This window comes from Filicampus tigris, chromosome 17 (genome assembly GCF_054856515.1).
Source record: "Filicampus tigris isolate MCC_2025a chromosome 17, RoL_Ftig_1.0, whole genome shotgun sequence".
NCBI classification, from domain to species: Eukaryota; Metazoa; Chordata; class Actinopteri; order Syngnathiformes; family Syngnathidae; genus Filicampus; species Filicampus tigris.
The window spans coordinates 13,032,406-13,052,765 of NC_141233.1; the positions used below are offsets into that span (position 1 = coordinate 13,032,406).

Consider the following 20,360-nt stretch of genomic DNA (forward strand, 5'->3'; position numbering starts at 1 on the left):
TTGTCTACTTTGACGTTACAGTATCCCAAAACATTTATTGTGAGAAAAATATCAAAAGGTGAATTGAATTACTTTAAACATTTGTGTAAAGAGCTAGCGTATACACGTTTGCCAATGTATCATTGCTGTTGTGTTATTCCAGCTAGTACGCTAGCTAATACTATTGATGAGCCTCATGTGAAGGTCGTTTGTACATGTTGAATAATATACCCACTGAATGCAGCCGTTTGTGTACATGGTACGTGCATGGTCTTGGCGCTAGATGTTTGTTTCCGTTTTAAATTCTTGAGTAGAGTAGGAAAAGTATTATTCTCGAATTTATCATTTTGCACTTTCCGTATAAAATGTTGATTTACTTTTCCTCCAGTCACTGTCTCATAGAGATTACAAGGTGACAGGAAATATATGTATAAAAAAAAAAAAATCTCAACAATCAAATAGTACAGTATTTGGTGACCTGAAATGACTTGTTTGTGGTTTCAAACCGATGTTTGTCCTCGCATTTGTGATTGTCGTGGGAGTAACTTTCCTGTCACTTGACAAAAAAGATGACATTTTGACATTTAGAGGAGCGGGTGGGGGTGCATGTGTTTTGTTGCTTTTTATGACACTGAAACTCACAACCAGCATCGGCATTTGAAATGAGTTGATCTTAAGTAAATACAAAAAAGCAGCCGATTCCCTTGCTCTACTTGTGTTATTGCTACTCGTCTCGAGCTCAGTGCTAGCATCACAAAATCAATGTGGCAGAAGATTTCTGTAGTACTTGCTTTTCATTTGATAGTTTTATATTTGTGGCTTGGATGTGTTTTTCATACTAATAGTGAAATGATGACTTAACTGCTGTGTTAGTATTATGTTAATTAGTTGTAGGCGAAGGCCTGTTCCGATCTTTATATAAAATCAGATCACGTCCGCATTGGCTCAGCCCAAGCCAAGTACCTATAAAATGTTTCAAAACCTGATGGAATTCTTCATGCCAGAAATAAAAGAACTCTATGTTGTTCCAGACCATTTAGTCAACAACTGATTTAAAAAAAAAAAAAAAAATGTGTTTATTAAAATCAAAAACGTGTTTGAAGCAGAAGAAAACTTGACAATATACAGCAAATATGAGTTTCTTGACAGGAAATGAATTTTGTATTCACTGACATCCAATGTTTGCACATTTTGCAAGATAAATACTGTATAAACGCGTGACTTGGTGAGAACAAATTCTAATGAAGAACAAAAATAAATGTTCTAACATTCCAATAACTTATTGAATGCTGGTCTTATTTCTGTCGAACGGAGGGAGGTTCTTCACCCGCAAATGAACAGTCTATTCAACTTTGAGTTACAACCTTTCCAAAATAGCACGAAAGATGGTTGTGATTAATCAAACTGGCAAACAAGAAAATTATTAGCATTTTGGGGGGAATCTCAACATACTGGAGAATACTAACGCTGCCATCTGGGCGGGAGGACTCTATAGTCGTCCTTCATTCTGGGCTCCTTCTGGGCTCTCCTCCCGTGACAGCGTTACCAGACGTGCTGACTCGACAGCGGTGATGTCCTCGAGGTGTCAGTGACTCTTTTTAGAGGACCCGAACCCCGAGAAACCCATGACGGCCGCCATTTCGTCATCATCCTCAAAGTCCCCGTCATCCTCGGCCCGACGCTTCCTCTCTTTCAGTTTTTCCTTCTTGTAGGCCTTTGCCTTCTCCTCCTGAACATAAACACACACACAATGATGTTACACCTTACTAATGCCCATCCATTTTTCTATCCCTTATTGCCTTACCAGGAAACAACATTTTGAGGTGCCGTACATACTGTTCTTTACTATTTCTTTATTCAACCACAGAACAACATGGCGCAATTGTGAAGGAAGAAGCAGATAATACAACAAAGAAAGGAAATGTATTGACTGCACCGAAGCACTTTGGGGAAACTCGCTCACTCGTTAACATGTTATAGATTGACTTCCTGACCTCTTCTCGCAGCTCCTTCATGCGCTCCTCAAAGTCATACTCTTTCTGCTTCTCCTCCAACTTTTTCTTGTTCACCTCAAAGCGTTTCTTCACCTGGTCCAGGGACGACCGCTCCACTCTCATGGACATGCCGAGGTTCCTCTGATCTGCACAGGCACACGTATGCAAGCGCTTTACAAACACACGCTTGGATGGATTTCGCCCAGTAAGATGACTCCTAGAGGTTGGAAGTAAGGCTTTGTTGCCGTAATGCAGTGGATTTTTCAGGTGTCTGTACATTACTAGAGTATTATTCGATGTAAGTATAAGATGTTGAATCAAAACGTCTCCTTGTATCAGTCTTTTTATTTTTCCAAATCCAAGCTTCTACTTTAGGTACAGTGGTACTTTTACCACATCTGCTGACTTGAGTGCAAAGAGTACTCACGTTTCTTGCCATTGATGTGATCCAGGAAGTTGATGGAGTCTTTCACCACGCAGTCACAAACGTTGCAGTAGTAGCTGAAATGAGGATGGAACAGCTTTATTATGTATATTTCTACTAATATATACATTTTATCTCCATCTGTCTAGTGCCAAATCATAAATACAAAACTGAAATCTTCAACGAGGCAATTCAGCTCTACGTACCCGCCCATCTCAGCCTGAGGCGTCGTCTTTGTGATAACGATGGTCTTCCCCAGCTTGGACTCCAGGTCCACTTTGTAGTCTCGATGACGCAGGTTCTCCCGCTTGACCGGCGGCGCAATTTTCCCTAAAACACATGATGAGTTTGTTCAATTTTGATGATTTAACAGCAATGTCTGACGCTAAATGTGTCCGGATTATCTTCAAATAAATTGAAACAAAATGACAAATCACCATCTCTGCTCTCCTTTTCCCGCTCCTCGACGAGACGCTTCTGAGCAAGATTCTCATACTCGTCTTTGTCCCACTTCCGACGGAAGTCATTCTTACTCGACTGGAAGAGAACCTCGAGGGTCAGTTACATATAAAGTACAGACAGTACAGTCCGAGATTGAATGGCACCCCGTGCGAGTATCCCCCAAATTATCCATACAAACACCAATGATTGACATTGTAATTCACTTTTTGTGTTTTTCCAAAATAAAACTTCAAGGTTATGAATGGTGTAAAATGAGCTGGTCTTTGCATAGGCGTAAGAATACGTTGTAATGCAGCACAAGTCAGTCAAAACCGTGCTGTTTTTTATTGGGGTTTTTTTAGGACCAATACTTGTTTTTCATACACATTTTTACTGAAATTATTGATGGACTGCGGCGTGTTCTGACCTACGTACAAAATCGTTGTAGACCGAGGACCCTGTACAAGTTTGAAAACAGTGAAACTTGTGAAAAATGAATCTTACTGTTGAGACTCATTGAGCACAATCTACAATAATGAATGATTTGCAGTTTTATAGAGGGATCCATCACAAAACGACAGTCGAATCAAGTGTGCACCTTTCATCTTAAGTTACCGACTGTCCTGTATTTGTACTCGTAACAACTCATTGCCTCTATAAGCGCAAAGCCAGCGTTTTGATTCAATATTGAGTACAAATGTTTCTCATAGGTCTAAAGGTTTAACGCTCTTTAGCTGCCGGCAGAGCGCATTTCGAAGCTCGAATTAAGAGACAAAAAGCACAGGCAAACCAATAAAAATGCAAATTTGTGTCATTATTAACAAATCACTAGTGAGCGTGTAAACAATCCAAAGAACAAAGTATAAAATATACAAACCCCGCTGCCAGACGCCATGTTTGCGACAATTTCCGGTGTGTAGAAGTTAGTGTTTACATTTGTGAGCACAGCGCCTCCTATTGCACTGGAGAATAAGTGCATTTCATTTTTTTAAATGTTTTTATGAGTAAATCATAAAAAAAAAGTAACTTATTATTAGTGTGCAGCCCAACCACGGCGTCTTTATTTTAAACAGAAAAGGAGAGTACAGCAAGCATAAGAACGTAAAGAGCCTAGATTCTGGTGCCTTTCACAGGACAGTCTTGGTACTAGACAGCACATACCACGTATGTAGCTTCTTACATTTATGAAACTCCACCCATCCATTATCTTGGCCAAGATATTTAAAAATCGATTTGTGAGAACAAGTCCCGCTTAAGACATTTTTATATAGTTTAGCGTTTTAAAAACTACCCTAGGCCACGCCTTCTTCAGGTGCATCTAATTAAAGACGCCGCGAAAAGGGAACATGGCGTCTGTTCGTCTGGAGCGAAAGCGCCAAGTTCAAAACTGCCAATATGTCAAGCAGCGGAGTCGAAACTGCAGCCCAGAGTCCACTGCTCTCCTCCAGGTTGGTAACGTAGCACTATATACATTAGATTATATATCTCTTTTATTTTATATCTTTGACTAACACACATACAAGACCCCGGAAATGTCCGCAAAGTTAGCGCTTACGTTGCCACGCGACACCCACCGCAGCGGAGTCTGAATTGGATATGCTATATGGCTGCACATTACAAATAATAAACTAATATACTTTTTTTTTTTTTAAATAATGCTTTTTCTGGAATTACTTTAATGGAGAGACGACGGCGCGCGACTTTAGAAAGGCTTTTGTGGGCAAGGCTAATATGACGACTTGTGCTTCAGCTCCAGTGCTCTAACCTTTTAATGTGAAAGGCTACGGGAAGTCCTCTGACTCGACTGGCTGCAAAGCTTTTCGTTACAATCAGGTGGTCTTGTTTGACACAATGTAAAGCAAAATCTTTTATAATGGATATTATGTAGAAGTCATCGAATTTGAAGTCAACTGACTAAAAGATGCAATGGCATCTCAGGTTGGTCTTTGCAAATGGAGGTATGGCAAGATGGTTTTGATGACCAAAGTTGCATTTATGCATATTGTTTTGGGGGAAATTGTATCTTATTCATAATGCACTTGGCCTGTTTTTCCACTGTTTTGTTTGTTTGCTATTTCTGTGTAGATTTTTCTACCCAGACGTTTTGATTTTTGGAGTGGCTGATCTGACTTGAGTTCTGCCTTCAGTTTCTGTTTCAGCCCGCGGTCATGCGTTTGTGCAAAGGGCTGGTCAACGGCCATGTGGAATGGCCTCTCCGAACCACTTGTGGCTGCTGGTTGCTCTACCCCCGAGCCTTGGCTCCTCCCTGGCTGCAGCTCTGTCTTTGACAGCCTCGTCAGGTCAGTCATTTAAACTTGTACCTTGCCTAAACTACCAAGTTAATTTATTTGAATATTAAATACATTTTCCTATTGAAATGCTGTTAATTCACCCCATCCCCAAAACACCACCATTTTATCGGTAAATCTTTTGAACAACAGAGATCGGAAAGAAATTGCTTTTGTGAAGAGTCTCACGCATTGTGGTATTATGTGCCTTTGAGAGGCGTGGCCTAAAGAGAGCTCCTGCTCTCATAAGATGCACAGTTCCATTTTAAGATTTAAAAACTTGGCTTTTCCCGTCCTGGTTGCAGTAATGTCTCTCCGATCCCGATGTCTCCAGCGGGGATCGGCCTTCGAGGAGGGGAGAGATCTGCCGTCAGCAAGCCACGCAGGTTTCACTGGATTTTAATCTTGAGGGTTGCAGCTGTATAACTTTCCAAAGTATATTTGACATTATTTTGGTGTCCAGGGCGTCCATCTTGGAGCGTTGCATTCTTAAAGTGTCCACCAGCAGCATCGCTGTGGGAACGGAAGATCTGGACAAGAGGTGTGATTAACATGGCACCTTTCAACTATCAAAGAATTTCATTTTATCCCTCCGTCTCCGCAGGGCTTCGCTCACGCGCTGCTACCCTCGCATTCCAGACCCGAACAACACTGAGACCAACGCTGCGGTTCTCAAGCGCAGACAGAAGCAAATTCTGTACGGCAAGAACACCAGCGGCTACCAGAACTACCTGCAGCAAGTCCCCAAGTAAGGCCTACGTGATCACGGGTACAAAGTTGACTTCCAAGCCAATTATTCCTCATGCTTGACAACAGACAGCAATTGTAAATGTCAAACATGTTCCGTATCTACTGTCACAAATCCTTTAGTGTGCTTGTGTGAAATTTATATATGAAATTAATCTACAAATCTATCTAACCTAGCAACATAGTGACAGGCTGATCAATTTTGTTTTTGCACTAGATGGCAGAAGGTTCTCGTGTATATAATAAACAATGCCATAATTTTAGCATGCACACAATCAAAAACCCATATTACATAAATGACTAGATTTATGCATGCTTGTGACTTTTTTTCTTTTTTTTTTTTTTTTAAATAAACTGGCCCACATTTCACAAAGTAGTTTTTTGTCACATAGTGTCGATTACAATGAGAGAACGTTACACTGTCAAACCTCCCTCCCTCAGACAAATGAGAGACACGAAGCTCCACCCGTCCACTCCCAACAAGTACAGGAAGTACAGCAGGCGCTCCTGGGACATGCAAGTTCGTCTGTGGCGGCGAGCGCTGCACCAGTGGGACCCGCCGAGTGAAGCCCCGTCGGACGCCTGCGACCTCACTCTCGACCCGGTGGAGCAACTGTAGGTAGCGCTCAAGTTGGATTTGGAGCGCCGCGCTGACTGAATCGACAGTGTGCTGTCCATGAGGTGGTTGCTGTATTTTTAGTTTTGGCTGTGAAATGGCATTCTGGCAGGCAGAACCAGCTGGCAAAGATGACCTCTGACTTGTGTGACGATGGAGGAGAGAAGCAGAGAGAGAAGGAGACCCTGGCGGCCCCGAAGGCCTCCTCTGTGTCTCCCCTGTCGGCCGACATGTCGCCGGAGCTGCCTGGCGCCTGGAGTGTTCCACTGTCACCGGTAACGTCGTGTGTTCCGCTCCATACACTACTCACTAAAGGTTCCAATATTTTGGGGGGAATTTCAGGTTGAACTTAAAATGCAGTAAAATTGATAAAAGTTCATTTGACGTCCCAGTATTTTTTTTTGTTTTTTTTTTTTTTTGCAAAACTTGCAGTTCTCTAACATGGGCCGATGTATTTCCTTATTCAATTAGAATTGAGACCAAGACTACACCTACCAATTGATCAGCAGTACAGTACCTCGCCGCTGCACTCTTGCAGCTGAGTTTAGTGTCACACTGTGATCAGAAAGGTGACTGGAAGAGTCACAGAAAGGCATAGAACTGGATGTCCTTTGAAATTAGAGAGGGAAAAAAAAAAAACACCAGTGAATTTTTTTTTTTATTATTAAAAGGCCCCACCCCTTTTTGGACATGTGCATTCAGAATTGTGGAAAATTACATTTCACCTGTAAAAGTCGCTGTGTATCTTAGGCTCATCCTGTAATTTTAACCGTGAAGATTACCCCTGATTTTTTTTTTTTTTTTTTTTTCCCTCTGTGAGTAGTGTAATTTTTTTTTCACGTCGAGCCAATCTGCTTCTCCAAATTTCTCCAGGAGCCCGTGAGGAGCCGCCGACCTCCTCGCTCTCCCCCCGGCCTCAGCTGCTCCTTCGGGATTCAGCTGACCAAAAACAACATGGCTGACTGGCTCCACCTCCACATGGAAGATGAGCACGCAGGAGGTGAGAGCGCAAAAACGTCCGGCAGACTAAATGAATAGATGTCACTGAGTTGGAAGGCGCTTCTTACTGGCAGTAGTGTGCGCTTTTGTCATGATAGTGAGACTGGGAGAGAAAAAGCAAAGCCTGTACTTTACATTTTGGCTCCTTCTGAGGTCAATTTTTTTTTTTTTTCCTTTTTGGTACTGTATTTCGTTTCCTTGTAGATTTCGGTGCTGATGACCAACAGGTCCCTATGATTTCGGACCAGTTCTTATGGAATCACTACTGATCGTCCCTCACTCCAACTAGTCTGGTTAAGTCATCACTGAGCAAGTTCGTCATCAAGATGCTGAATTGCGTCGTCTGGACTTTAATCTTGTCTGTGTGTTTCCGATATATTTGGCTTTTTAAGAACACTGAGGATTTGAAATAAGAGAGGGGAGGGATGATGTGATTTTTGGTCCTTGAATTTCTTTGCTCTTCTTCAGCCCTGGAGGGAACAGTTGAGTAATGTATCCTGGTGTATAACAGACAGAGGTCGACTTGGCACTTTGACCCGAGCAGTTTTCTATCATTTGCACTATTGTGTTAATTGCACTTTTTCACCTGTGCTGTGTTCTCGATGTACACGAAAAGCTGCTAAAGTTTGCATTTAAAGTCACCACTGTTTCTTTTTGCTGTCACTTTATGGCCTCTGTAGAGGCTACTGGTTTGTTTGTCCACGCTCACCTCTGTTCTGATAAGGCTCCTTTCACCATCTTTTTTGTTGTTGTTTTTTATTCGTTACATAACGTATGCTGCTTTGAATACTGAAGGCGAAGCTGAAATTAATAAAGATGTAAATAAAGTGTTAAATTGGATGCAACTTGTTTCTATTTTGTTTTCTGCCGTTTAAACCTGCCGATCTCACGTGTGTCACAGTGGCCTCATTTTTGCTGAACATGAACACGTGACTATTTTAATGTTTAATTAAATGTTGGTCATGTATGGTGGTACTTGGAGAGCTATTTTTGAAGTGGTACTAAATGGGCAAAAATTCGAGAGCCACTGGCAAAACGACTGCATCATTTGCAAATTGTTGATCATTGTACGCTACACTGCTCACTTTTATTATATTGCGCTTTGAGGCTTAGTCTTTATAATTGATGCACTTGAGTATCACCTTACTAGACATATGGACTTTTAATATTTTACTTCGGCTTTGTTTTTGCTGCAATAGACGTAAGTCTCCAAGCACTAGAGAGAATACTTGGGCAATAAAATTGATTCTGAAAGATATTTTATTCTGTGGTACAATTGTCTTTTAATATAAAACGGGCTGAAATAAATGTAAATAAATGGCAGGTGATGCTAGTGGGAAGGGGGGGGGGTTATGATGTGTAATCCCGCCCCTCATCCCCCTCCTCCCTGCCACCGTAAATGTTATTTATGAATGCCTCGCCGCTCGTGTGCACGTACAAATCTGTATCATTATGTTTTAAATAATCGTACGACACCGGGTATCGATCGTAGCGGGGGGGAAGCTTTCGCCTGTGCCACGCGTGCACAGACGATAATTCATTGCGGTGGCTGCTTTTTGGATGCTGAGCTCGGCGGTGGCGGCGGCGGGCTGGAGCGGTGCGTTCGCCTCCTTAATCACGCTGGGTCAATACGCCGAGTAACCGGGTGCTGACCGAGGCACCCGGAGAGGGGACTGTCCGACGAGGTAAGCCTGCCATCCATCCGTCGATGCGGCCGTGTGTGTGCAACGTGCCCGCTTGTTTTGCGGTTCCGTCTGGGGTGAGAGGAGGGTGGAGGTGATGGAGGGGAGGGGGAGCTAACAAGCCCGGACATATCCATCCCGCAGCATCCCATCATGTTGTCCTCCTCAGTCCTGCTGCCATTTGAAACCGAATATACGTGAAATGACACCGGGGGCGAATGTTAATTGTGACTATTTGGTTTTTATTTACACGAAAAAGCTAGAGCTATGCGACGGTGGATGGCAACGTCCCCGTCGGATATTTACAGTTGCGGCTAACCGCTGCTAGCTTGGTGCGGGGCTCGCTTTGCTTAGCGGCCGGTTCGGTTGCCTTGCTAGCCCCGCAGTGCAGCGGCCGGTTGGGGCGTATGTGGTAGGCAGCCGGACACAAATAGCAGCTCGTCGGCATGTTTTCCAGCAGTTTAGCGGGCGAATGTAACCCAGCGTCGACCTTGAAAGTTATAACGAGATGACATGTTATTTATAGCTAGCGGAGTGCTCAGGTGCGTGAATGTGAGCACTAACCAACGTTGTATTACACCTCCAAAAATCCACCCAAATTATCTCTATTATGAATCGTCTCCCACCGTGAAACGGTGAAGGAAAGCACAAATTGACACCGTCACGTTTACGCTCCTCTCGAACGACAACTGGCAAGAAGTAGCATCCTCCGTTGAAAACAATGGGAAGCGTTAGCATCGAGCTAGCTGCGGCGGCCTCAATGGGGCGGCCTCATTTACTTGGGTATTCTCAATTAAATCTCAGCAAACGAACACAAGTGGTGTCTGACAACGCTTGGGCTGTAGTCAACATTCTACACTGATTTTATCTCCTTATATGTCAAAATAGGGCGGCGTATCTGCCTCAAAGTTCTAAGGAAGGGGGTTCAAATCTGAATGTTGTCCTGGTGCTTGTTTTCTCCAGCTTCCTCTCATTCCAAATACATTAATGTACTGTGATTGAAAAAATACTAGATGGATATACTTTATACTAGTGTGCCATAGTCATTCTTGTAGGCATATATGTCATACAGTAGTGGAAAATAATAGGGCCCGGTTTTAATCGGCTGGCTGATTAAGATTTAATTTTTGAACAATATATTTACAGTTGACCCTCACTCTTCACGGGGAATTGGTACTAGGCTGGCCCGCAAATAGCGTAAATCTACAAATAATTGGCACCCATTGAAATATTTTTAGGGGGAATGTATTTTATACATTAAACTGTATATATTTTTTTAAATTAAGTAGCCGATTAAATGGTGATCAGTATTTTTTTTTGCTAAAATCCAGCATCGGCCTCTATAAATCTACATCAGTCAGGCTGTAGAAAAAAAAACACTTAGTCCGTCTACCACTGTACTGAAATATACAGGAACGGAAGTTAGTAAGACATTTTACCAGTGTCTCCTTGTCATTTACTCGTGACACCTAGTCACTCAACTAGTGTACAGAATGACAAACAATTGTGGAAAAAACATCTATAGTAAGACAGCCGTTGTACTAGTGCGACCTAGTCGTTCTACTTGTACGTTATGAGCATTTAACTGAACTTGACCACTTCCACCCTTCCAGGCAGGTTCTTGAGGCCGCCGGCGGACAAGACTTTGTCATGTGGTCCTTGTGAAGGTGGGCGGGGCTACCTGGCCCGGAGGTGCAAGGAGGAGGAGTCTGCAGCTATTAGCCCGTCCCCTTAAAGTGACAAGAAGCACACAAGTGGGCGTGACTCACGCCTCCCTCCTCTTCCTCTCCCTCCTCCCCTCTTCCTCCTCCTCCTCCTCCTCCTCCTCCTCCGCCACCATGACGTGGTCGCCTTGCTGGTGGAGAACGTGAGGAAGTCTGGAAGGCGACCCTGCTCAGCCGGGGGACTCGGACTTGGTGAGTGGTGGCGGGGTCCACCAAAACGCCACAGCGTACTTCCACCACTGTACGACGCAACTCTGATATGAATTTCTATTTATTCATTTTCACTTAAATGATAAACACACTCACCGATTTCTAACATCAAACCAAGATGATCCACTGAATAGTTGCCGTATGTTTAAAAACAAAACCGTGTGTTTCAAAAGGAACAAACTCCAAACATCGTCTTCTTCCCTTCATCCGTCTTTATAGCTGTCAACATAAAAGAAACTCCACAAGGAGCGAACTTTGCCGCCGTGACATTTGAAAAAGATAAATGGATTGCATTTAAATAGCACTGTTCGACTTTCCTCAAAGTCCTGTCGCAATGTTGCCTGTCATTGCGCACAAGCGCGAGAGCGCTGTCCTGAGGGAAACTGAATGCGAGGTGTGATGTTGATCAAAAAACATCCTGTGTTATTATTCTTTTTTTTTGTCTCTTAGTCCCTGCTGGACCCGAAAACCCTCGCAGAGTGCTGGCCCCCAGATGGCTTGATGCCTGGTGAGTGTCCTTAATGAACAAATCTCTCAAATTCCTTCAATCAAGATGTACTGATTGAATGTTATCAAGCGATATTAGGTCCGCACTGTAAACAAGAAATAAAAATCATACAAAGTTTTTTTGGTTTTTTTTTTGAGAAAAAAAGTCATAAAGTCACATAGTTTGTGCAGAATTAAGTCATAGTCTCTAGAGATTATTTTGAGGGTTTTTTTTTTTGTTGCTCTCCTTTAATCTTGACATAATAAAGTCATATTTTTAGTAAAAAAAAAAAGTGGTCCTAAGAGAATAATAATAATAATGCACATTTATTTTAATTTTTTTTTTTTTACAAAAATCTTGTAAGATTGCTACTTTTTGTCTTTTCTTTTCTGTGAAATGTAAGTAATCCATGATTGAAAAGAAGTGCCTATGAGCTGTGTGTAAATGCTCTGCGTGTGTGTCCTCAGAGAGCAGCTACTGGCAGCTCTGCCCTCCCTCTAAGTCCAGCCTGCAGGGGGGGTTGCTGAGCTCTAGTTTCCCCCCCGGCCCGGTCCCCCTCGTGCCGCCCGATGCCCACCTTCAGGAGGGGGGCGACCCCCTGGACGGCCCCCCCTCTCAGCCGCAGCAGCACCGGCCTCTGGCACCCAGCACCTCGGCGTCCGAGCTCTCCCTCCCCGGAGCGGCGGCCCCTCCCGTCCCGGCCCCGCCTCCCCCTCCCCCCCCGCCGCCCAAACGCCACTGCCGCTCTCTGTCAGTCCCGGAGGACCTGTCGCGCTGCCGCTACACGTGGCGGCCCAGCGCCTCGCGGGTCTGGACTCCCGTCAGTCGCCAGCAGTGCCACGGAGGAGTGGGCGGCGCCGGGGTGGCGGGCGTGGCGGCGGCGGGCGGCGCCTGTCCGCTGCGCGCCCCGAGCTCCTCTCTGAACTCATCCCTGCACTCGTCGTCCAGCCCCACCTTCTTCAGCCTGGCACTTTCTCCCGACTCGCCGTTGCCCTGGAACTTCCCCTGGGACCCCAGCGAGGCGGCGGCAGGGGGCGGCGCCTGTTGCTGTTTCTTCCCCTCGCCGTCCTCGTGCTCCTCGTCGCCGTCGCCGCTCCACCCGCCGCCGCCTCCCCAGCGGCGCTTCTCCCTCTCGCCCGTGCTCATCAGAGACTCGGCGGCCGCCGCCTTCCTGCCGCCGCCTCCCGTTCCCAGCCAAGCGGCGGCGCCTCCGCCAGGCTGCTGCGCGGCCGGCGGAGCGGCGGCGGCGGCCCCGGTGCCCGCCTCGCCCTCTTCGGCGTGCAGCACACCGTCGTCCCTGCGCCGCAGTTTGCCTCCGCAGCTACCGCGGTGCCACTCGCAGCCCTGTGACCTTCTGCTGCTCAAACCTGGGCTGAAGAGACGCCGCGACCCCGACCGACCCTGCGCCCGCCCCGTCCTCGACTTCACCAAGATGACTCAGGTACGAGTGTCACCACGCTTGGTGTAAGCGTAACTCAATAACGTCAAAAGTATAGACCTGCTTTGGTGTAAAAGGCAAAGGTAGGGCTGCGATGCAGCTACTTTGCAGGATCTCTGTGTGAAAGAGTCGTTTGCTCTCGTCTCATGCCGCAGACCCGCAGCATCGACCCGCAGTATTTGGAGCGCGGCGGCAGGCTGGCCTGCGGCGGCGACCTCTTCATCGGCATGGAGTCGTTCATGGGCGACTTCCGGGGCTCCTGCTCGCCCGCCGAGTGTCTGGGCAGGTCCAGCATCGGCCCGCTGAGCGAGAGCGACGAAGAGTGCCGCGAGGACGACGACGACGACGACGACGACGGCGAGGAAGACGAGGACGCGGACGAGCGCGAGGCGGCGCAGCAGCAGCAGCAGGCCGTCTTCGAGAGGGATTGTACAGAACTGGACTTGAATTTAATCGAAGAAAACTGACGCGTTTGTAAATGGAAGGCCGACCTTGGTTTTTTTTTTTCAAATGTATTTATTTATTTGTTTTTTGTTTTGTTTTTTTAGATTGGATTGCTTTCATTTTAAAATTAGAACAGTCCCGACACTCACTCCCCAACCCCACCGTGCCACCAATCAGCGAGGCTCTCAGGAACACCTCTCATTGGACGAGCTGGGGTAAATCAAAGCTGATTGACGACAACAGTGATGATGTGACTACTTGCCGGAAAGTCTCCTCCCCTGCAGTTGGAAAAGCTTCAAAGTGAAGACCAAACAGAGAGGGAGCGGTCCGACGCCAGATTTTGACGACCAGGCGTCGTCTGCGGTCCCCCCGTCTTCCCCGGCTGCCGAGTCTCCCGACAGGCCCCTCTCGCCTGCCACCATGCGGCGTCCACCCGAAACATCGCCAGGCCACCATCATGTTTGCAACGTACTGGAAGAGCAGCCATCCGTTGTTCCTGAAGGCTCAGGTCAGGCAAATTAGAACAAATTTGCTTCGATGCCGCGTTCCAGACTGCTAGGACGTAGGCAGTTTCATGAAGCACTTGAGCTAATCTAATATTTATATTGTTAGTCGGGAGATCTAAGAAAAAAAGGTTGGCAGCCGCGATGCATTTTGTCACACGGGAGAGATACGTTTCAGACCAACCTGCAATAAGTGAAAATCTGCGATAGAGCGAGACCAGAATGGGAAAAAAAAAAAAAAAAAAGTTTTGCAAATGTTCGTTCTAATGCTTCAGGCAATGGATATTTAAAAAACAACAGCACATTGAGACAATATATTAACAGCAGACATCTATTCTTTATCCTCTGTGAAAAACTTCAAGTATTGCCACATCCGGCCCACCCGACGTCTCTGACCCGCCTTCGCAAGGACCATGAAGTCAAACTTAACAGTGCTTTTATTTTGAAAGTTGCGCTTTTACGTTATGTCCACACATGTGGACGCTAGCACACGCATGGTAGCAAAGCAAGAGTTACGAGTTGTGTCTGCAGTGTTGCCAACTTGGCGACCTTTTAACTCTATTCGGAGACTTTTCCAACTCCTCTTGCAACTATTTTGCCCAAAAAGAGTCTAGCAAAAATGACAACAGTAGCCCTAATGTTAGCAACATGCTTATTTCCTGCACGTTGGAGGGAAGAGGGCCAAGAAGAGTTGGCCTGAGAGTACTCTCGGCTACGCAAATCCACAGTTTCACATAGTCTACGTATAAGTCATCACTTATCAATAATATACTTCCCACTCATCTATCTATATTTGGGAGTCCGACTCTGAACGGCTAATATGAGTCAGTGTCGAGATGTCATTTTAATGACAGCATATAATTAAAAAAAACAAAACACGTACCATATCTGCACATGTAGCAGTTTATCGAAACAGGACAATATGATTTTTTTTTTTTTTTCGAAATTCATTCAAAACAATATAGAGAAAGTTGAGCTTGGCATGTTGACAAGCGTTCCAGTTTCTCATGTGGCCTCTTTGCAAAATTAATTGAGAAGCACTGGTCCAGTGAATCTGTTGAAGCACTTAAGACGGGGAAAAATATAGAAATTGCATTGCACTGTACTATAAGCTGAGAGTCATAAAGTTCCTAGTTTTCTACAAGGCAGCATCTGAAATGCTATTTTATTGATAAGCTCTATAACATGCAGTATTGATTGCAGCACATTTGAACTAGTTTATCTGAACTGAGCCTACAAATAGTTAATTCATGGAAGATCGTCACATTTTTTGCACTAAGAAGTGGGGGCGATGTGTTCAGGTGCACCCCGGATCGGCGTTGGCGTCGTCCTGTTCCTCCCAAGTAGCCACTGATGCTGTCGTGTACTTGAGTGTTCATACTTTCCCGTCACCTTCACTGCGTGTGTGTGTGTGAGTGCTTTTGGGTGTGCGTGCGCGTGTGGGTGTGCGTAGCAAATGACCAATGACAACTAAGAAAAAGGTTCATCTGGAGAACCATATTAGACAACGGTAAGGACAATCATGAAGATTAATTGTTGGGAATAGCAATTTGAAGGACTGTATCGGTGAGGCTTAGTAAAGGAATACATTATTTGTGTGGCTTTTGATTCTAAATTTACACGTCTTTGAAAGTAAGGAAATGTTGGACACATAACTTCTGATAACACACACACACATGCGCGCACAAAGCCCTTACCCCGCCAACGTCACTCCTTTCAGTCAATTGCTCCACATTGGCCAACATGAGCCTTAACAAAACGTTCTGTAAATCAAAACGTAATAATGGAGAGAAAAAAAAAAAACATGGGAAAGAAAAGGAAATGTGTTTCTGTAGCTGTGAACATTTTAAATCCTTCAGTTCATTTCAGAGTTTTTTTTTTTATTTTAATTTTTGTTCTATTCATATTTCTGATCGGGCACATGAGCAGGTCATCAATGCCAAAATGAGACTCTTGAGCACGATGGACAAAGAGCGATTATGAACAAGTTAGAAGAGAGACTCGTCTTTTAATATTATTATTATTATTATTATTGTGTGTTTTCAAAAAAGTAATGACAACATGGCAATTTGAAAAGCAGTTTGTGAATAAATTATTGAGAATTATTTTACAATGAACATGTGTGTCGTGTTTATTGTCATCAGTAACTCAGGAAAATAGGGGTGTGTGTATATATATATATATATATATATATATATATATATATATATATACACCCCTATTTTCCTCAGTTAAAAGTTAAATAAAATGAACCTCTATCGTGTAAAAAAAAATGACAAGTGTTGCAGCATCTTGTTGAGTCACAGTAGTGGTAGAAGAATTACTGTTCTTTGTTTGGTTTGCATAACTGTTATACCGCCACCCGGTGGCCAAGGCCGGCACACCAAAAGGAGCAGCAGCACAATGAAATGAATTGCAGCATTAAATCATGACACACAAACGGCTTAAGTCTTTACATTGTATTTAAATATTAATGTGGGGTTCAGAAAACACAAGAACTTATTCCAGAACGATAGAAAACAATTTTGTTGTGCTAATGAGGCCACATTTAAAAATAGCTTGACAGTGCTGTGGCATGCCCGAAAAGAATGCTCTTGACGGCATCATCCGTCATTGTTGGAAATAGAATGTGAGTCAGTGCTTTTTTTTTTTCTATTGTCAACATGATTCATAATTGCTGGCTAAAACATCAGAAATAGAAAGCTTGTTACAAAGCGTGTTCTGTCCATCAGATCACTCCAGGTGTCACTCTGTCAGTTCTCTACAGTCGAGGGGCCGTTGACCTCAGAAGATGGCGTGGCGTCCGCTGCGATGGCCGGCGCCGGGGCGACGTTGATGGGCACCACTCGCTCCTTCCCGTCCCCGGCCGCTTTCTCCCGCGGCGCCTGGATCTGCAGCCGCCCCCCCACCAGCGAGCAGGTGACCGTCTCGGGGTCCACGCCGTCCGGCAGGTCCAGCTCCTGCCGGAACTCCTGACACCTGTACGAGTAGGAGCCTTTGCCGTCCTCCTGCTTCTTCTCCGTCTTTCCGCTCACCCTCAGCTTCCGGCCCACCTGCTTCACGGACAGCTCCTCGGGGGAGAACTCCTGGGTGTCCAGGCTGAGCGCAAAGCTTCCTCCCTCGGGCCTCAGCTCGTGGAAGGCGATGGGCCTGAAGGTGGCCGTCGGCGGCGTGTGGTCGATCTCCTCGAAGATCTTCTGGTGCAGCCTCTCCATGTACTCCATGTTCTGCCTCATTTCCTGCATGTGGCGCAGCATCTCCTGCTCGATGTGGTAGAAGAGAGGCCTCGTCTCGGGCCACAGGCTGCGGATGGGCCAGTGGGCGTCCGTGAAGGGCCTCAAGGCGGCGGCGGCGGACGGCTGGAAGACGCTGGGGCACAACATCCTGCTTGCTCTTGCTTCTTGATCCTCGCAGCTTAGGGTCTGGTGTGTCTGGCGGTGGGGCGTCCCTGCTGCTTATATACACCCAGACGAAAGTTCCAACAACATTCCCGTGTGTGTGTGTGTGTGTGTGTGTGTGTGTGTCAGAATCTAAATGTAGCACAGGCGGCTGGCGCATGCCGACATGTTGCTGCTTTGTACTATTTCCGACACCCAACTATGTCATAGGCTTCATAAAGTAGCAGTGGTGGGAAGTAATGAAGTATTTTAATACTGTCCTTGAGTATTTGTTTTTTCCCAGGTACAGTGGTGCCTTGAGATATGACTGTAATTTGTTCCATGATCGTGCTTGTGACTCAAACCACTTGCTTCTCAAATCATCTTTTCCCACTGAAATGAGTACAAAATCCCAAATAATTAGTTCCAGGTGAGCTAATTGACAATTCCGAACATCTGGGCATTTCTGACGTTACACACAATGCAACGCGCCTTCGTCGGTGAAAGCAAACACCATAGTTTGTTGCCGTTTTGCCTGTGACTAGCATACAACGTCCTCAGAAAATAATGTCATAAAGTTGTTGTTCGTTTGGATGTTATTAACATGATGGAAAGTGAATGATTAATTTCCACATTTTCCCCGTGGACCCTAAACGCCGGAGAAGAGAAGAGGGCGGTTAGGAATGGAGGCCAAACAAGACTGATTTGTAGCGAGCACTACATAAAGTGGTAAGAATAGTTTTTGAGTGTTATAAAATGTATAGTTTTGTTTTCTACATATTTTAGGTCTTTTACCAGCCTGCATCATTATCTACTTAAACGCAGTAGACGCTCTCCTCCGAGTGACGTTTACTTAACCCGTTTTTCTTTGCAACGGGAGGGCAGACAATGGTAAACGAAAACTCAAAATAATCCCCAGATACTAAATAACGACGTGAAGTCCAATGCTTTTCAATGAACGGAGAGTTTGTTTACACCGACATTAAGGCGTGTGACGTAAACCCGGAATTGTCATTACTTGCAGAGCAACAGGAAAAGTTTTGGCGCTGCCAATATATGGACTTCCGCTTCACCTTCTGTGGTAATCTTCATGAGTCATGACAGGACTCTCTATAAAGTTAACCTCAATGGGGAATCCTGTCTGACTTCATGTTCCATGTCACAGTGTGGAACAAATCAAAACAACCGGTTTTTGCGTGTGTGTGCGCGTGCGCACTGCCTACGTGCATCAAAGTTTTCAAAGCAAAGACGTTCAACTGTATTAATCCTTTTCGCCAGGAGAGCGCACAACTGAAGCTTCTAGAAGCATTTCGTTCTGTGCTTCACAAAATATGTATTCATTTGGCCATCACTAGCTTTTATATAGTGTTATGTTAATTTATTGATTCCATTTTGTTGTATTATGGCTATTTTGTTGTTTGTATGTAAAGTGCTTTGTTTATACAGCTCTAACTGTTATTAAAATGCGCTATATAAATACAATTGTGTTGTAATAAGATATGATTTGAAATACACCATGAACTACAGGATGGACAATGCAATGCAGAACTCAAACATTTCAGCAACCAAGTATAGAAACATTACAAAAGTGTACTGGTGCGTTCCCAGTGGTGTGACAACTCAACTCAGCAGCATGGGACGCCGAATTTAAGACAAAATGAGCATGTTGTCCATGTTTAGGTGGAGGAAACGTAGCCATCTTAACCGTACATGTGACTAGGCCTCGGCCACTCGTAATACGACGTAGTGAATGATCTTGAAGCATCGACTTGTGCCGAAACGTGCTTGTCTTTGTGTGGTGAGGATAAAATCATTTAAAGGGGCGAGTGGCCAGCAAACTTATTCACCGGATGTGCTAAGCTAGTCTAAAGCAGTGCCCCGGTTAGCAGATAACGGCAGCCCACATGCAACGTTCACCTTTAGTAAATCAATTTATTAAAAAATGAAGACGCACACAAGGAGGACATTTACTCATTAGATAGTTTGGTTGGCCCTTAAAAGGGCCGTTGGGATGAGTTACTAGCCACGTGGCTAATACTCTTGAGACTGGGAGGAAGCCTTCTTCCCCGCTTTGCCGGAGCTCGGAGCAGATTGTCCGGTCTTCTTGGGCAGCAGAACGGCCTGGATGTTGGGCAGGACACCGCCCTGAGCGATGGTCACTCCGCCGAGAAGTTTGTTCAGCTCTTCGTCGTTGCGCACCGCCAGTTGGAGGTGGCGAGGGATGATGCGAGTCTTCTTGTTGTCCCGGGCGGCGTTACCAGCCAGCTCGAGGATCTCAGCGGTGAGATATTCCAGCACGGCGGCTAGGTAGACTGGAGCTCCGGCACCAACACGCTCTGCGTAATTACCTTTGCGGAGAATACGGTGGACTCGACCGACCGGGAACTGAAGACCTGCCCGGTTGCTACGGGTCCTAGCCTTCGCACGGGCCTTACCGGCACCTTTGCCTCTTCCAGACATTGTTGACTGACTTCAACAGTTGCAGTGCAGTAAAAGTATTGAGCTAAACCGTTGCACTACCCGGATATAAAACTCCGGGTTGTCACGCCCTTTTCCGCGATTGGCTTCTATGACGATAGAGTATCGTGTGGTTGGCTTTGAGGAATGAAATGCAAAAGAAAGTCAGCAGCGATTGGTGCCATGTGTTTGATGGCCGACCAATCGCATTAGAATGAAAGGCGATTGGCTCTTAAGCGTCGCGTGGAATGTGTAGCCAATGGTGGTTATTCCCTCCCGTTTCAAAATGTTGGCGCCAAGTAGGACACTCTCAAGAAGGAAGGGACCAAATGAAAAGTGAAACCGGAACAAAGGAGTGGACTGTGGAGGATGTTGCTGCATTGTCCTTCATATGCGGTAGAAAGGGAGGTGATGATTGGTGCGGTCAGTGGGTTGGGTTTTGGGGAAGGGTGGTTTTGTAGTTTTTGAACACTGGGTCGTATCCCAAAAATGTAATGGGTGCTAGTTTTGGTTTTCTATGCGTGTTGGACACCTGACCAGTGGAGGGCAG

General features: G+C 45.3%; 6 protein-coding genes across 8 annotated transcripts in view; 3 read left to right on the forward strand and 3 right to left on the reverse strand.

Annotated features, from left to right (window-relative positions):
- Positions 1–2,954, forward strand: part of LOC147133429 (uncharacterized) — a 42,655-nt gene extending 39,701 nt beyond the window's left edge. For both annotated transcript variants that reach the window (XM_086013372.1, XM_086013373.1), the window contains one exon: positions 2,547–2,954. The gene's annotated coding sequence lies outside the window, so the exon portion shown is untranslated. The remainder of the gene's footprint in view (positions 1–2,546) is intronic.
- Positions 1,038–3,819, reverse strand: zmat2 (zinc finger, matrin-type 2). The gene is made up of 6 exons (XM_086013369.1): positions 3,716–3,819; positions 2,835–2,934; positions 2,604–2,727; positions 2,401–2,474; positions 1,974–2,119; positions 1,038–1,708 (listed from the first exon to the last, which is right to left on the reverse strand). Exons 1-6 carry the CDS (start codon positions 3,815–3,817, stop codon positions 1,565–1,567), a joined length of 690 nt encoding a protein of 229 aa, XP_085869495.1. The 5' UTR covers positions 3,818–3,819; the 3' UTR covers positions 1,038–1,564.
- Positions 3,820–4,136: 317 nt separating this feature from the next.
- On the forward strand, positions 4,137–8,328 carry slbp2 (stem-loop binding protein 2). Its single transcript, XM_086013368.1, has 9 exons — positions 4,137–4,286; positions 4,986–5,138; positions 5,432–5,512; positions 5,590–5,667; positions 5,731–5,874; positions 6,315–6,488; positions 6,602–6,764; positions 7,363–7,489; positions 7,693–8,328. The coding sequence occupies exons 1-9, from the start codon at positions 4,234–4,236 to the stop codon at positions 7,755–7,757; spliced, it is 1,038 nt and encodes a 345-aa protein (XP_085869494.1). The 5' UTR covers positions 4,137–4,233; the 3' UTR covers positions 7,758–8,328.
- Positions 8,329–8,899: 571 nt separating this feature from the next.
- On the forward strand, positions 8,900–16,093 carry fam53c (family with sequence similarity 53 member C). 2 transcript variants are annotated; one of them, XM_086012074.1, is made up of 5 exons: positions 8,900–9,173; positions 10,784–11,086; positions 11,555–11,612; positions 12,059–13,032; positions 13,185–16,093. In XM_086012074.1, exons 3-5 carry the CDS (start codon positions 11,606–11,608, stop codon positions 13,494–13,496), a joined length of 1,293 nt encoding a protein of 430 aa, XP_085868200.1. In that variant the 5' UTR covers positions 8,900–9,173; positions 10,784–11,086; positions 11,555–11,605; the 3' UTR covers positions 13,497–16,093. The 2 variants fall into 2 exon arrangements, with proteins under 2 accessions (XP_085868200.1, XP_085868201.1); XM_086012075.1 differs by lacking the exon at positions 8,900–9,173 and adding an exon at positions 9,259–9,712.
- Positions 16,094–16,248: 155 nt separating this feature from the next.
- Positions 16,249–18,768, reverse strand: hspb9l (heat shock protein, alpha-crystallin-related, b9-like). Its single transcript, XM_086012076.1, has one exon. The coding sequence runs from the start codon at positions 17,357–17,359 to the stop codon at positions 16,730–16,732; it is 630 nt and encodes a 209-aa protein (XP_085868202.1). The 5' UTR covers positions 17,360–18,768; the 3' UTR covers positions 16,249–16,729.
- A 497-nt stretch (positions 18,769–19,265) lies between these two features.
- Positions 19,266–19,926, reverse strand: h2ax (H2A.X variant histone). Its single transcript, XM_086012151.1, has one exon. The coding sequence runs from the start codon at positions 19,811–19,813 to the stop codon at positions 19,385–19,387; it is 429 nt and encodes a 142-aa protein (XP_085868277.1). The 5' UTR covers positions 19,814–19,926; the 3' UTR covers positions 19,266–19,384.
- Positions 19,927–20,360: the final 434 nt, after the last annotated feature.

What these genes read in the sequence shown, in the direction of transcription:
- hspb9l (XM_086012076.1), bottom strand. Translation starts at nt 17,359, where the DNA reads ATGTTGTGCCCCAGCGTCTTCCAGCCGTCCGCCGCCGCCGCCTTGAGG.
- fam53c (XM_086012074.1), top strand. An exon ending in ACTTCACCAAGATGACTCAG is followed by an intron (nt 13,033 to 13,184) that starts GTACGAGTGTCA and finishes CTCATGCCGCAG; the next exon opens with ACCCGCAGCATCGACCCGCA.
- zmat2 (XM_086013369.1), bottom strand. Translation starts at nt 3,817, where the DNA reads ATGCACTTATTCTCCAGTGCAATAGGAGGCGCTGTGCTCACAAATGTA. An exon ending in GGAAAAGGAGAGCAGAGATG is followed by an intron (nt 2,728 to 2,834) that starts GTGATTTGTCAT and finishes CATGTGTTTTAG; the next exon opens with GGAAAATTGCGCCGCCGGTC. An exon ending in TGAAGGAGCTGCGAGAAGAG is followed by an intron (nt 1,709 to 1,973) that starts GTCAGGAAGTCA and finishes GTTTATGTTCAG; the next exon opens with GAGGAGAAGGCAAAGGCCTA.
- h2ax (XM_086012151.1), bottom strand. Translation starts at nt 19,813, where the DNA reads ATGTCTGGAAGAGGCAAAGGTGCCGGTAAGGCCCGTGCGAAGGCTAGG.
- slbp2 (XM_086013368.1), top strand. Translation starts at nt 4,234, where the DNA reads ATGTCAAGCAGCGGAGTCGAAACTGCAGCCCAGAGTCCACTGCTCTCC. An exon ending in GGAGTGTTCCACTGTCACCG is followed by an intron (nt 6,765 to 7,362) that starts GTAACGTCGTGT and finishes AAATTTCTCCAG; the next exon opens with GAGCCCGTGAGGAGCCGCCG. An exon ending in GGAAGATGAGCACGCAGGAG is followed by an intron (nt 7,490 to 7,692) that starts GTGAGAGCGCAA and finishes GTTTCCTTGTAG; the next exon opens with ATTTCGGTGCTGATGACCAA.